General features: G+C 41.2%; 1 protein-coding gene across 3 annotated transcripts in view; it reads left to right on the forward strand.

Moving 5' to 3' along the window:
* samd12 (sterile alpha motif domain containing 12) overlaps positions 1 to 14925 on the forward strand; it is a 101488-nt gene that overhangs the window by 2085 nt on the left and 84478 nt on the right. For all 3 annotated transcript variants that reach the window (XM_030063823.1, XM_030063822.1, XM_030063821.1), the window contains one exon: positions 14591 to 14799. In XM_030063823.1, coding sequence (XP_029919683.1) covers positions 14591 to 14799 — 209 coding nt within the window. The remainder of the gene's footprint in view (positions 1 to 14590; positions 14800 to 14925) is intronic.

A 14925-nucleotide genomic window follows, 5' to 3' on the forward strand; every position in this document is an offset into this window, starting at 1 on the left:
ACGGTCGAGATGCCCACAAATACACAATTTGTTCCTAAACCAAGTATAGTTACCCATTTTCACCTATTTCTGTATCCCTTTCTCATCCAGTTTGATCTAATATAACTAAGGTGAATAAATAAGATGCATCAGGGTGTTTACATTTGTTAGATATCACAGTCCCGGGTTTTTCTTTTATGGAGAAATGTGTTTTGTCCTCTTCACAGCCATGAAACTCCAAAATCATACCGGGTTAACATTCTCATATATTCTCCTAGATCATCATTTGAATCTTATAGAAGGATCACTTCTTATCAAAATTACTGCATGCTAGTGCTTAAACTGTCTGTTCTGATGCTGTTCTGGCAATCCAATGGGAAAAAAATGGAAATTGAGGTTATCATATTATTCCTAAAGAAGTAGACCCACAAGGAATTACATGGAAGTTAATGTAATGGCACAGATTTTCTACATGAGCGTTTCATGCAGATATAGAACAAAGGAGTGCACTGGATCACGATTCACTGACTTGTGCCTTTGATAAAGATCGATCATGAGTCATATCCGTGTCTACTGAAGTTGCAATAACTAATTGGTCTGCCGGGGTTGGGCAAGACATTCATAAAAAGCTTCATTTCTAAACACATGAAGCGAGATTAGATTTTGCCACTGCAGCCAAAACATCCTCGTAATGCAAGGTGGTTGGAATAGGATACGTTCACATCCTCAGCCTCTCATAGACAGTGTGGATATTGTTTTGCTTCAGAGAGGAAACTGAAGCTTGGAGGTGGCATTGCTGTCATTTTGGATTTAACAATTATCTACTTAAATTTTCCCATTTTGAGAGCTCTCTGCACGCAGTACCATCCTATTTTTGGTTCGTTGCTATCCCCTTCCCTCTGAGAGGATATACTTACTGCTTTGTTTCAGAGGGGCAATACACAATGATCAGCATTGCTGGAAATGTGCTACAGTTAGCTAAAAAGTGTATCTTTTTATAGATTTTATCTAATTAAATTGGGGTTTTGTTTATTTCTCTATGCTTTGTCCCCATAGATTGGACAAAGCTCACTGCAGTGCTTTGCAGCAACATTTCAAGCTTTGAAATGTGGAAGAAATCACAATTCTGCCATGTCACTGTTTTCTGTGCAACTGTTCCACCAACCCCTCTAAGACGCTGAATATAGGTCAACTATTAATCATTTATAACACATGACAAGACAATGAGATGCTTGACAATCTATCACATTTTACTGTGTCTTCAACCGTTTGAGCATCACTTTGAAGCTACTTTCACTTAGCTGTGTTTTGCAAACAAAGCCGGCGTGCAAGATGGCAAATAACTCCCCAAATTGCTCCATAGCTCTGAACTGATAATACTGCAGGGTGACGAGTGGCTTCATTTACACCATGAAGCAAGGTTTAATTGTGTAGTTCATATAAATGGCAGGACACTCATAGCTTTGCCTGGTAATGATGAATTTTAGTTGAAACTCTGCTGAAGAAACTGTAATAGCAGTATCGATCCATTGTGCAGATATCTCTTTCTCTTTCATAAAAATGAAATGTTCAGCATGCACCACATATTTTGGAGAGAAAATGCTTGGTGGGGGAAGTGATGCTGTATCACCATGTAACAAGATATGTGGCTATAGGAAGGCTGCCTGGGAGGCAGGTTACATCATAAGCATATTTGACATTATATCTGATACCCACTCCAAGATGGATTACATCATCAGTGCTGGGTGATGGCCTGTGGCTTTGGCAAGAGACCCTCTCACCCCCTACACATTTATATACAAGCGCATGTGACAAATAATGAAAAAATATCACATAAACTAAACATGTACTTGCACATAAATCAGTGCGCTTGTGCTTATGCCTGCAAGTAACTGATCACAGATACACGTACAGACTCATATGAGTTTTGATTGTGCTAATCAACCTTGAACTTGACAATGACTCCTGGTGACAAAGCTCTGCAACATTGTGCCTTGAGTCTGCGGTGGCGTGTGAGACATCGTTGTCGCAACTGGTGTTACATCATGACAACTGATATTGACACAGTCATGACTTAGTGTTCTGCCGTTTGAGACATGACAGTGATGATATATTTAGCTCCAACCGTGCTGACCTAAGTTGTCCTGACTGCTTATGTCATCTGTTATGTCACTTAAGGAAGGCTATAAAAAGACTTTGTGACCTGAGGGTCCAAATCAACAGCTACACACTGGGTCTCATCTTGGTACACACAAACAAGCATTCAAATATGCATTGCATACCCCAATACACACATGTGCACTCACACACACACAGCTTAGAACTGGACACCATGTCTAACCGCAGCAGTGTTTACCCCCATGGCTGAGGTTGTTCATTTAAGCTCCCTCACTTTTTGCCTCTATTCTCTGTGCCTGTCTGATGTGTCCTACCCCAACCTGCCTGCCTGTGCACCCATTCAGAAAACTCATTTCAAATCTATCCTTGGGATCCAGCCCAGAAATAGTATTAGCGGAATAGACATGTTTATTTCAGTCTGTGGAATAAGATTATATCTTCAAGTTAGTCCTGAGTTACCCAGTGCAACGGCATCCTCGTATTATACACGAGAAGACAGATTGAAATGACAGAAGATGGCTGTAGCAAATGCCATAGGAGCCATGCCATGTTTTCTCTTGTATAATCATGTTTGGGGTGGACCTGGAGCCAACATTGTTGTGGCATTCTGAAGGGCTATGTAAACTCAGGGCTAAGCAAAACATAACAATAGAGAAGAAGAAAAAAAAGATGAAGAAGAAGGAAGAGAAAACACGCTAGTGGGAACAGACTCATCCCCAGTTTATATATTCCCTTTCAAACAATGGAGCCCTACTTCTTTGATTATCACTGAACCAAAATAATCATCTGTTCTGACTTTTTTTCTGAGCGTAATTATCTTTGCCATGTCAAATTTTAGATACTTTACTGTCTCACCCAGAATGTAAGTAAATGAATGACAACTTAATGAATAACTGAAAAGACTACTACTTATAACTGAATTGACTACTAGCAATTTGAGGCGGCTTACTATATACATTTTTGGTGAATTATTCTCTGCATGGCCTTTGTGTCCTGTCTGGCTCAGCCTGCATCACTGTAGCTCTGCCTGACTCCCAGCGTGGAGAGGAGGCGCCAGGCGAAGGCAAAGCCAATAGGGCCCAGTGCTCTGGTGGATAAACTTGACAGGCCCTTTGTTGTCAAGCAACACTGGCTTCTTTCTCTTCATTTAACCACGGTTTGCGGGTAATAGACTTATGCACTTCTAATTCATGCCTCCTGACTGCCTGTAGCGGTGCTTAACACTGAATACCATCCATTTTGCATGTGCACAGGTCAAGCATTTATACTAAAAAAGCCGTTGTGTGACCAGTCGTGTCATCATCATAACTGAAATTTATTTACAACTTTGATAGCAGTGCAAAAGACTGAATTCAGTATTGAGGTTTACAAATGTTGGAGACATTCACCAAGTTTTATGCTGCTGCACGCTCTTTTTCAGTGTCACCTTCTGTCGCAGTCTGCTTGAGCTGCTTGGAAAAACTGTCGTAGACGCAAAATATGAAACTATTGAGATCTATTACAGGGCCGACAAAGACATAAACCAAACTGGCAAATCATAAGCCCTGAGCAAAAGGTACTACCAAGCTGCCTGTGTAAAGTGCATTGGCACACATAACTCAGCAAAGCATGCTTTATTTATACCGCAGATCGTGGTACCATCCAGACAATAGGGTGTGGTCATTTCTTGTGCTGTTCATTGTATATATATATTTTATCAGTGCACCATGCTGTGCTCATCAAGACAAATTATGGCATGTTTTCTCATGGTTAGGTCTGATGTGGGTGCGATGAATGCGCTCTGAAAAAAGATACCCAAACACATTGGATGCTGACCCACTTTCAAAAGGTGCTGCCAGGGTTACATGCTGATGTTAGCATGCCGGTGCCCCACACAAACAGTACCATACCTGCCTAGTATTTCAGTGGGAAAACAGAGTGATGCTGATGTGGCACTGTAATCATAGCAGGGGCAGAACAAGTACATTCATGGGGAAAAACCCTATTAATGTAGGGCAGAGCCACACTTAGAAACTTTATGTGATGTTATGTGCTCCCTTGCTGAAGGTAGTTCTTCAGTCATGTAGCAGGAGGTAGGCCGTGGGCATTAGAATACGACCCACTGGAGAAAATAAATTAAGTTAAGTGTTCAGGGTAGTTACCTTCAGGGAGAAGTGCCATTTGTCCTGAATTAAAGCTATTTCCATATTCACGCCATTCCTGCCCCCAAAATTGTGACTGGCTGTGTTGAATAATTACTGTAACCCTAAAGGAGGATTTAAGTCGCTGCTCAGTTGTTTTGAGTTGCACGCCATATGCCATTTTTACCCTTGACACACTCAGTATTTTTACCGAGGCAGATTTACAGGGATGAAAGACAGAAAAATGTCTATATTTAGACCTGATGAATATGCAGTTGAGGTGAGGCGAAGCAGTGAGAAAACAGGAGCTGTGTGTTGTTTGCCTTTGTTTGTTTCTGAATGCATCGCAGCATCGGCCCCCCTCTAATTGGGTCTCTTTCAGTGCACTACAACATTAAGCCGGCTGACAGTGTAACCTCCTCGTCAGCATAACCACGTCAAGCAGGGGAATACAAAACCCAGTGACTAGCTTAATTGACCTTCATGAAATATGACCGTCAGGCAAAGTAAACCAAGGGGATGAGATAAACATTTTGGATGTGCCGGTTGTTCATCATCCATTTCAGCATTGTAAAAGTGCTCCCACCCCACTGCACTTCTGTCGTCTTCCCCACAAACGGCGGCCTTTGTGTGTTAAGTGAATATTCTGCCTCGTTTGGCACCCTGCTGCGTTGAGTGCAGGCCTTGGCAGTGTGACAGCTCGAGACTCTGATGACCATGAAGTTCACCGAGCTCCGTTCTGCTGACTGATTGAAGTCGCTGAACTGAGACAGTTTGGGCGCCATTGATATTACAGTGGACACAGATAGAAGGAGTCAATGTCAGGTGAAGTCAGTCATGACTTATTGGTGCGGGTTTAGTCATACTGCAGAGTGGATTCTTTTCACCCTCATCTAAGGTGGTCAGGCTATTTTCTTTTCTTTTCTTTTTTTTACAGTTTTAAACAATGAGCTGCTGTATTTTCAGATTAGCTCTGTCAGGATGTGTGGTGTTTCTGTGTAAGAGCAACATATAGAACAAGAAGGAAATTGTCTTATTCTAAACAGAACTAGCAAATATTCCCTGCTTTGTTACCTTCCTGAATAATGCTTTTTCTTATACCAATTTTATAAAAACTTGTCATAAAATCTATTTTAAAATGTCTCTATGGGTAATGTAGTGGTTTTCCTGCATGTCTCTACTATGTCTAACATTAGACTGCTGATCATCAACATTACTTCGTCTTGGTACAAACATGCTGCATTTTTATTGGCTCACTTCCGCTGATGAGATTTATTCCTTATGTACTGAAATTTGGTACCAAATGTACCATGGCATTTTTCAATACTCGATAGTATTGAAGCAATTCAGTCAGTGCCATAAAAGTATCTAAGGTACCCAGCCCTAGATATATCATATCAGCTACCAGTTGTTGGATCAACCTCCAGTCTATTTATTCATTTAATTTCCTTCCCCTATCTATTTATGCAAATTGACTTTAAAAAGTATTTAGCGTAAACAAGTGTCAACCACCACTTACAGCAGTGCAGCACATGGTTTGAAAGCAGCTGGTGGCAGTCATGTCTGCTGTCTGGAATTACTTTAAACTGGAGACCGAAAGCAGTCAAATAGATAATTGTAATGTTTGCATTGCAAATGTTTTGAGAGGTGGCAGCGGCAGAGCTAATTACAATACTCCTCATTTAATCAGTCACTTAAAGAAACACCATTTGAAGGAGTGTAATGAGCAGATAGTATCTCATAAGAAAGATCACATCCTCCAGTGTTGACTTGTTTTGCACGATGTATTCAAACAAAGAATTGCATTTAATTACAAAAATATCAGATTGTTAGTACTGTTGTATACTCATTAACACATAGATTAATGTAATGTAATGTTCGTTTCCTGTAAACTTCTAACAATAATAATAAAATGAAATGAAAAATAAAGTTGGAGCTAGTAGTCACATATTCTTAGGGTTTGTGTAAATGAAAATCAGAATATTATTCTTATAATTTCTAATAATTATAAATTAGATCTCTATTGGAGACCTATAATTTGTCCCTGGGACCAAAGAGTGAGTTCACAGCAACTCCTCCAATGTGGCACCCAAGTAACAAACTATAAAAAAGTAGTTGTAAGTTAGACTTGAGTCAGCTCTTGTAAGCTTGGAGGTGCAGTGAGTGTGTAGTTGTAGCTCGTCTGTTACTGTTAAAACTTTGACCCATATCATCCCGGGATGTGGTGATGCTTTAAAAGATGTATAGCGAACTCAGAAAAGCACTTTGTGCCAATATTGAGACGTAGAGATATCCCAAACATTCCTCTTCGATTGCAATAGTTCTTGGCACTTTCCGGCCGCCAAATCGAGAAGGGTTGTGTCTCTTATCAAATATTTATAGCTGTTTCTCTTGTTCCAAATTAAGACAATCTATTTTAGTAGTCCTTTCACTCCCTGCCTTTGAACCAGAGAGCGTTAACAGCTTTATGCCTTGGATACATTCTCTGCGGTGGGCCAAAGTGAACAGTAGTTATATTTAGCTCACATGTAGTTGTATTATAAAGTGGGTCATGTCTCGCTCTCCATCTATCTTTCTTTCTCCGGCTTACTCAATCTCCCTCCTTTTGTCTTACTCTGTCTCATTCTCTCTATTTCTATCTTCTCACTTTTTCATATCCTTTATCTTCTCTCACCGCTTGTCTTTCTCGCCTGGTTCCTTTTCTTCCTTACCCTCCCCGGCTCTGCAGCTGAGAGATGTTCAAAGCTGAGCACATCTGCGCCTGCTTCACGCAGGACCAACCAATCACGGCTGATGGAGCCCCGGGGTTGCGGAAGGCGGTCTGTGAAGTTTGAGCACAGTTAACTTTTGATAGGATGTCAGGGTGAATTAGAGGCTCACAGAGAGTCTAGCTGGCCGGCTAACTTGCTAGATGACTTCATTTTGAAAGTTAGCCATGCAGTCAGTCCTCATTCTCCCAACAGCAGACTTGTGAACAGACCACTACCCAAACGGGAATAATAAATTTATCATGCAAAAGGAAAAACCCAACAATGTCAAAAAAATTTTGAAGCTTTAGAATTAAAATTGTGGCTTGCTTGTTTCATATTATCAAATTGTCCCAATAGTTTAATGCATTTTAGTCAAATATACACTCTGCTGGTTTCTGAACCTTTATTTCCATGGGCTTTGGACTAGTGAGTTTTTCTTATATATAGGCTTTACATTAGAAATTCATGAACTCACCAGCGCCAACAAGCCCAAGAAGACCTTGACAAGAATTCCTCCACATGCCTAGTTAGTAATGGGTCATTACATTTACATTACAAGGCTACACTTATTATATAACAGCACTCTGTTCTCTGACATAAAAAAGAGAGAGAGAATTTTATAGAAAGTGAAGCAAAACCCAAGTAACGTTAGTCTATAGCAATATTAACAGTGAAAGTCGATGTTTGATCCATTCGAGTACATCAGTTTGCCTCTGCCCTGAGTCGCCCAACGTATAATGAAGGTTACTTATTATGAACCTAGTGCTGTATTTATATTAAGCATCATTAGCAGCTTTTACAGGTCACGCCTTTCATATTAGCACTTTGATATTCAAACCTGTCTCTACAGTCATGCATCTTAGCGACCTATATTTCTTCATGCAGTTCAGTTGGCCTTTGAACTTTTATCTGGCTAATGAAGGATAAGACCCCAGTGGTGACCAGTTGATTCATGCTTTTTAATGCCATGTTGACCAATTGCTCTTTGGGCAGTTATGACAGCACGCTAACCCACGCATGTCAATGATGACCTGCGACTCTTGAATCAGATCGCGGAGCTGACTTATGAATTTTAATGTGGCAAGGAAAAACTGTAAAAGGTGGCCTTATTAATGATGCTGTGTTTGGGTAAGACACACTACTTACCTTAGTGCTGCAGAGACATAAATACCTAACCTCTGTTCTGTGTCAAGTGGAATACCTTGTTGGCTTTGCTGACACAGTTGTATGCACTCCTGCTCCTTGAGAGCAGAAGCAACCATTCAAGACACTGTTTAAACTCTCACAGCAAATTTGAGAGGACCACCAAATGATGGAAAACAAAAATGAACAAAAACAAAGAGGAGATGTCACTTGTGTCCCAATTGCCACTTTTAGAGGCACATCACATCTGCTGAACACCAAAACAAGACTAAAAGCCGCCATTATCCCCAGTTTCTGCAAATTTTTTAGAGCAGCAGCCACTTACAGTTTCACAGAGCATTTCCTTCTCTGAGCCACATCGGGCATTAACTCATTTAACTTTCCTCTCCATACTCAAAAGTGTGAAAGCCTGGTCCTGGAGTGGTTTCTCTTACAAAGCTCCGCTGAAACTCAAGGACTCCTCTGCGCCAATGATTACTGCTGAGGTGCCCTTGAGCACGACACCTAACCCACGATTGCTCCAGTGGAGCTGCTCAGTGGCCAATAGCAGAACATTTCAGCTGTAAATAGAAGCCCTTAGGTGTGAATGAAAAGTTAGATCAGTGTAACACTGAAAACATACAAGGTCGTATTGAAAAGAACTTGTCTGCTCAGCAAATCGTCTACCTGGAGAGAAGTTGAGGGAAATTAAATGGTTTTCGTGCATTGGAGGCATTTGCTGTACAAATAGCTCTTACTGGAGGTGAGTAGGAATGTGACAGTGTGACTGGAACAACAGGTTTTCTACATTATATGATCTTAAGTAAATAATTAGTCTCAAATTGAGATTGTTTCACAGAATTATTCCAGAAAGCTCAGACACAGGTACTATATATCTTTCATTTTGTGCTGAAGAGAGTTTAAAAGGGAACAATCTAAAGGGAAGTGATCAAACACTGAGTAAGTACTGGAGGTACCATCTCCTCTTTCTGTCTAAATTGCAGAGGATAATCTTGCTGAGCAGCAGGCTTCTTCAATGGGCACTTGTCCAAAACACCCTATACTGTAGGCGATGTGCTTCTCTCACCGTCTCTTTATACCCTTCAAAGCTATTCTAATTAGTACTTTGAGAAGCGTGTAACAAGGATCTGACTGTGTCTTCTGTCCCCCGCTGATGGAGACAGTGCTCTCTTGCAGGTCCTGGGGGTAGGCAGCTGAGCAAACACACTCCTCTCACACACACACTTTCTGATTTGGAGGGCAGGAGAGTTGATGGACTCACTCGACACCCCATGTAGATTTGGTAGATTTGCTCACTTCTCATTCAGAGCAGACATGGTGAGAATTGGCGATGCATGCGGGATGTGTTAGTTCGACATTTCTGTCATCCGTTATTGGGTCATAACACATTGGTGCATATTTTTATGTGTGTGTGTGTGTGTGTGTGTGTGTGCTTGTTTCCATCTGTGCTTCTATGCATGGGGCTGTGTACAAATACATGTATGATAGGGTGTTTGTGTGTCTATTTGTTTCATAAGGATTTTTTTCCGATACTGATGTACTGTATATTCCAATCATGTATGCCAATCACTTGATAAATAATCAAATTAATGTTCATTCCATTGAACTGAATGGTAACGTCACTGTTACATTTTCAAATAATAATCATTAAAAATTTTCATACTTAACTTATGTCATTTTGTAGCGCGTGTGTGTGTGTGTGTGTGTGTTGTCCAGTTGACCAGTTCTGTGACATAGGTGCTTATCTACACAGGTATCATGCCTAAAATGGTTGTTTGTTTTCCATAGTGACAGCAAAATTGTGTTTTCTTTTTCTCAGGCTTATAAAAGGGACAGATTTCTGATACAGCTCCGAGCTACTGTTAACATATAAAAAGAGTAGCAGCTGCATAGAGGACTGCGAGATGTCGTTTTGCTGATACCCAGCCAATTTCGGTGCCAGACCACCTCTTCAAATTCCCAAGAGCCGCTGTTGGCTCGGTTTGGAGGGTTGGGGAACAAATGCACCCACGTCCTCCCCGTCCAGGCGAATGCCTCCTAGCAGATTGTGATTAGCTTCACCTTTCGCTAAACGTCCTGGAAGCAGCAAGCAGAATGGAAAGTCTCATCTGTGCGGCGAAGAATTGCTGCAACCTACACAGTCATCTGGCCTGGCTTATCCTGGCCTCTTTCTTCAGGCTTTGTTTCTGGGTCATACAGTTGATTCTATTCACAAACAATTCATTCTGCTCCACTTTGAGCGTCAGCCAGAGAGGGAGACTCGCTGAGAGCCTGAGCGCCCACACTGAGCAAACTTCACTTTTGATTATGGACCCACTACTGGTTTCACTTTGAACCAGCATGCTCTGTGAAACAGGGGCTCTGGAGCCTGGTGCAGAAAAACAGTGCTTATCTCCTCTAGTTCTCGTATTGTGAAATATGCATTTTCTTGCTATTGGGTTTCCAGTGCACAGTCTTGAAGATGAAAGATATATCTCGATGAATCAGTGGGCCCGTGACTGACTGCTTTCTGCCTGTGAATTTCTGGTTCAGAGCCATTAATCCCATTGTAATATCTGTGGAGGAAAAAAAAATGGAGATGGAAATGATTAAGCTGTATATACGGTGATTGCATATGTACGTTAATAGCGGCTGCTTATTTGAAACCATGTAATCAAGACAGACAGGGTTCTGCAAGACTAATCCAATCTCTCATCAGTCTTCCTCCTGATAATAGAAATGCATCTTCGCAATACCATGATGGTGGCTTTCTTTAACATTTCCAGGCATGCCCCATAAATTTTCTCCTTTCATTTCCCCCTGATTTACTGTGTCTCATTGAGAAAAAAAGGAGTGGGCGGTGGGAGGAAGACATTCTCCCTCATCTGTCTCTCTTCGTTCGCGATGTCTGCACAGCGCATGTCAGGGAGGAGAGGGGGAAGAATGTAATGGTGCTATTTATAGTAACTGTTGCTGAAAAAAAAGCATCTCTCCATCTCCTAGCCCCCTACCTTCCCACCCTTCTTCCCCAGTAGGACAGACACCAGACTTACCTAACCCTCCTCATAATCTTGTCATCCATCCCTCTATCCCCTCAGCCTCGTTTCACCATATTGTTCAGAAGCTCTTAACAGAGGATGTATAATTCATGGCTCGCCCAGAGTGGCTGCACACCAGTCATGAATTGAGTCAGGGCGAGGAGGAGGAGAGGGGAACGAGAGAGAGGGACATAAAGAGAGAGGGAGGGAGGCAGTGAGAGGGAGCAACGCTTCGTGCCACGCATCTCAAGTTGCCTTTGTTTAAAACATGGCCCACTCATGTATATTCCCTCTATGGTTTAAACGGTCCACCTCAAGGCCCCTGTCTGCTCTCTGGGAGATCAAAAGACATCAGAGCAGGTCTGCAGCTGTGCAACATTTGCTATATCGCTTTATAATAACAATCTGCAGTCAGTCCATCCACAGTTAAACCATGAGGGTCAGTTATTCTGCCAAATGCACTTTTTCCCACTTCCATTTGACTTTTAAAAAACTTTCACAGTGTGCAGTCAGCTGCATAGATTCTGTGTAACCTTACCACCTCATTGCTATATTACATTGCATTTTTATTTTTGGCATTTAGCTGACACTCCTATTTGGAGCAACTTACAGTTAGTGCATCAGAAGGATAAGCATAAAGTCCTACATTATCAAGGTTCAGAGTTCCCAGACTGGAGCTGTAACAAATATCCCTGTGTCCTGGGAATAATCGTTGAAGGTGAGGGAAGTGCTCGTTAAAAATAAGGTCAAAGTATTTTTAGCGCGACGAGGAGAGCGAGATATTTGAGATGAAGGTGTGATTGGGGGGGTAGAGGAGGGGAGGGAAGGCGTGGACGTGAGTTGTATCTTGAAGAGTTGGGTTTTAATAGACGATAATTAATGAGTCTGCCGCGCCGACATTGTTGCATATGGAGTGCTTTGTTGAGATGCAAGAGCACCTCACCTTCAAACACTCGGCTGGGGAAGGAGTCTGGGAGCTTACTTTGATTTGTGAATGAATTTCAAGAGAGGGTGGGAGACTATTTCAAACACATCAGTTATCACATCGTAATGATATAATGACTTTGCAACATTGTGACACATAATCCTACTTTCTTGAACCATGCAAACTTTTATTTAAAAACTCAAATTAGTGGGATGGATATTAATTTGAGCATCTGGGATCTTTTGCAATGTTGCATACATGATTTACATTGATATCAATATCGAATTCTTCTGGGTATTGTGATACTGATTTCAACCATATCTCCCAGCCCCATCTCAGAGATAAGAAATAGGCCATCTCAGGTAGCTTTCTCGCCCCGTCTGCTGTGTGGAAACACTGTACAGTAGCTGTTGCTGTTGTGTTTTCATGTCATTCTGAGCGGTGTCAGGTTGTTGAAATCACTCGGTGACAGCGGCCTGAAACCATTCCTGAGGTGGCTCTTCTCCCAGGCTTGCTGTCCCGCCAGCGTGACTTACTGATCTCTGTTGGCTGATTTATCAAAGTGTCATCTTTTTTAATTTCAGCCAGCACCAATTTGCTCATGATGGAAATTAATAAAACAAGATATCCCAATATTTATGTAGCTTAGATGCTAATTAAATGAGACATGTTCAGCTCATGCACCGCACTGCAAATAACAGCCACTTGTAACATGTCGAACTAAAAATCTTTAGAGCAATGCTATGTGTTATTTTGCATGTCTGCATTTTGTGTACATGTGTGTGTTAATAACTGTCTGTGTCTGTATTCCTCCATGTAAATACTTTAATTCCAAGATGACGCATCCACCATTTGCAAACACTGACACAAGCCCTAATAAATGAAAGGCTATTATATTATTTAAGTTAACAGCTGATAATTATTAGCAATAGACTATTAGAAATCACCTAGATTATTGCTGAGAAAACAGCAATGTTAGAATAGAAACAAGCTGCATCTCTGAAATTTGACATTTAGTTTAAAAAAAAGAAAAGTTTTCTAAAGTGAATGTGGCATTTGCATTCTGCATTTTTTTTTTTTACCTCTTTTTCTGAAGTCTCAGAATAAACAAGCATATTCTATACATAATTAGACAGATCAGAATGTGCCACCTTTGGAAAAACCTTGGTAAGGATTCTAAACAGCGGTAGCGGCAAACCTGTAGGTGTGATGAAAGGCTTTTTGGTTTCTTTTCCACATAAATGAGCTGATGATGTTTTTAGAATGAGCTGGCAGATGGCATGATGACAAATGCTCTATTTCAGTTACACCTCACAACTCACTGCTAGCTGTCTGTTCCGTCTTGGCATCGCTGCCTGATGAGACCAAAATAGTGTCTGAGTCTAATGCCTCTTATGAGAAACTGAAATAAAAAAAAGTAAGACGTAGGTACCATGGAGCAAAAAAATATGCACAAACTTTTTCTTCATTCTCTAGCATAGCATCCGCTGTAGAAACCCTAGATGAAGACCTGGATATTAATTGCATCTTTGAATTGAAAGCCTTGATTCGCTTAGAGTTCGAGATAAGGACAGCCGGTTTGTGGCATTCATGCAAACATGTATTTCACATTAATTTGTAGCTGTAAAAGTAATAGTAGGGGCCGAGGATGTACCAGTAATTCTCCACCATGTGCCAGTGTAACTCAACAATATGGACATTTTTATTTCAACCAAACACTGGAGCAGCTGATTTCACTGACTTGTTCTTTTCTCTACTTAAAATATATGTCCAATATGTCCAATTACTCTCTGGGTTTGGTACTTCCACATTCTTGGTTAGTGGAGATACAGTGAGTAATTCCTGCACCATGTAATGTCATCTGGCGCCATCTAGTGGAGTTTTTTGGTATCCACTGTGGTCACATTAAGAGCGATAAATCATGCCCACATATGGAAATTTCTCTAGCAGAGCTAATAATGACACTTGGATGGTAATGATGAAACAACTGGAAGACACAATTAAGTTTACTTTTAAAGTCTATATGTAGTTTCTAGCTTTTTTAGCTTCTGTGCAGCTCACAGCTGGAACATTTTGCAACGTGACCTGAAACTTGAAACAATTGTACACCTCAACCAGTTCAAATCCTTGATTGCTGATTATTTTACTCATAATTGTAACTGCTTTTAATTTTTTCCCTGTTTTATTCTGTTTTATTTCCCTGTTTTATTTCTGATTTAATCCCTGTTTTATTCTGTTTTTATTCCTAGTTTTATTCTGTTTTAATCCCTGTTTTATTCTATTTTTTGCTTTGTATTGTAATTCTGTATTGTATTTATGGTTGTTTTACATTCGGCATCATTGTAAATGAAGGCTTGCTCTCAATGATTCCCCGAATCCAAATAAAAGTTGAATGAATGAAAAAAAAGTCTGTTTACTATTATCATTATGCCACCATAGATGAAGGCCCTTTCAAAATAAAAACGTTATCTCCAGTGGTTTTAACTTTCTACCTGTCTTCTTCTGTTTGCCCCCGACCTTTTTCCCTCTCTCACCCAGCTGTTCACTGCAATCTGAGCCAGAATGGGATCGATCACCAGATGTGCCCTGAGGACGTGACGTCACAGCTGGAGGAAGAGGAGGAGTCCGTGGAGCAGGGGGCTGTGCTGCTGGATGACGACAGCCCAGGCTACCAGGACATCAGCCCCCCCGCCTACCAGCGCCGCTCCCCGCCACACCGCTCCGTCTCCGAGTCCGAGCTGACACGGGTAGGAGTCGGCTGCAGAGCGCCCTGCACAACACAATCATCGACTGTGAGAGCGTCAACATTAGCACGACGCCGATGTTAGTAGAAGTCCACACCCATCGCAGTCTGTTTAACAGTTTGAGATCTG

This window comes from Myripristis murdjan, chromosome 11 (assembly GCF_902150065.1).
Source record: "Myripristis murdjan chromosome 11, fMyrMur1.1, whole genome shotgun sequence".
Lineage (NCBI taxonomy): Eukaryota > Metazoa > Chordata > Actinopteri > Holocentriformes > Holocentridae > Myripristis > Myripristis murdjan.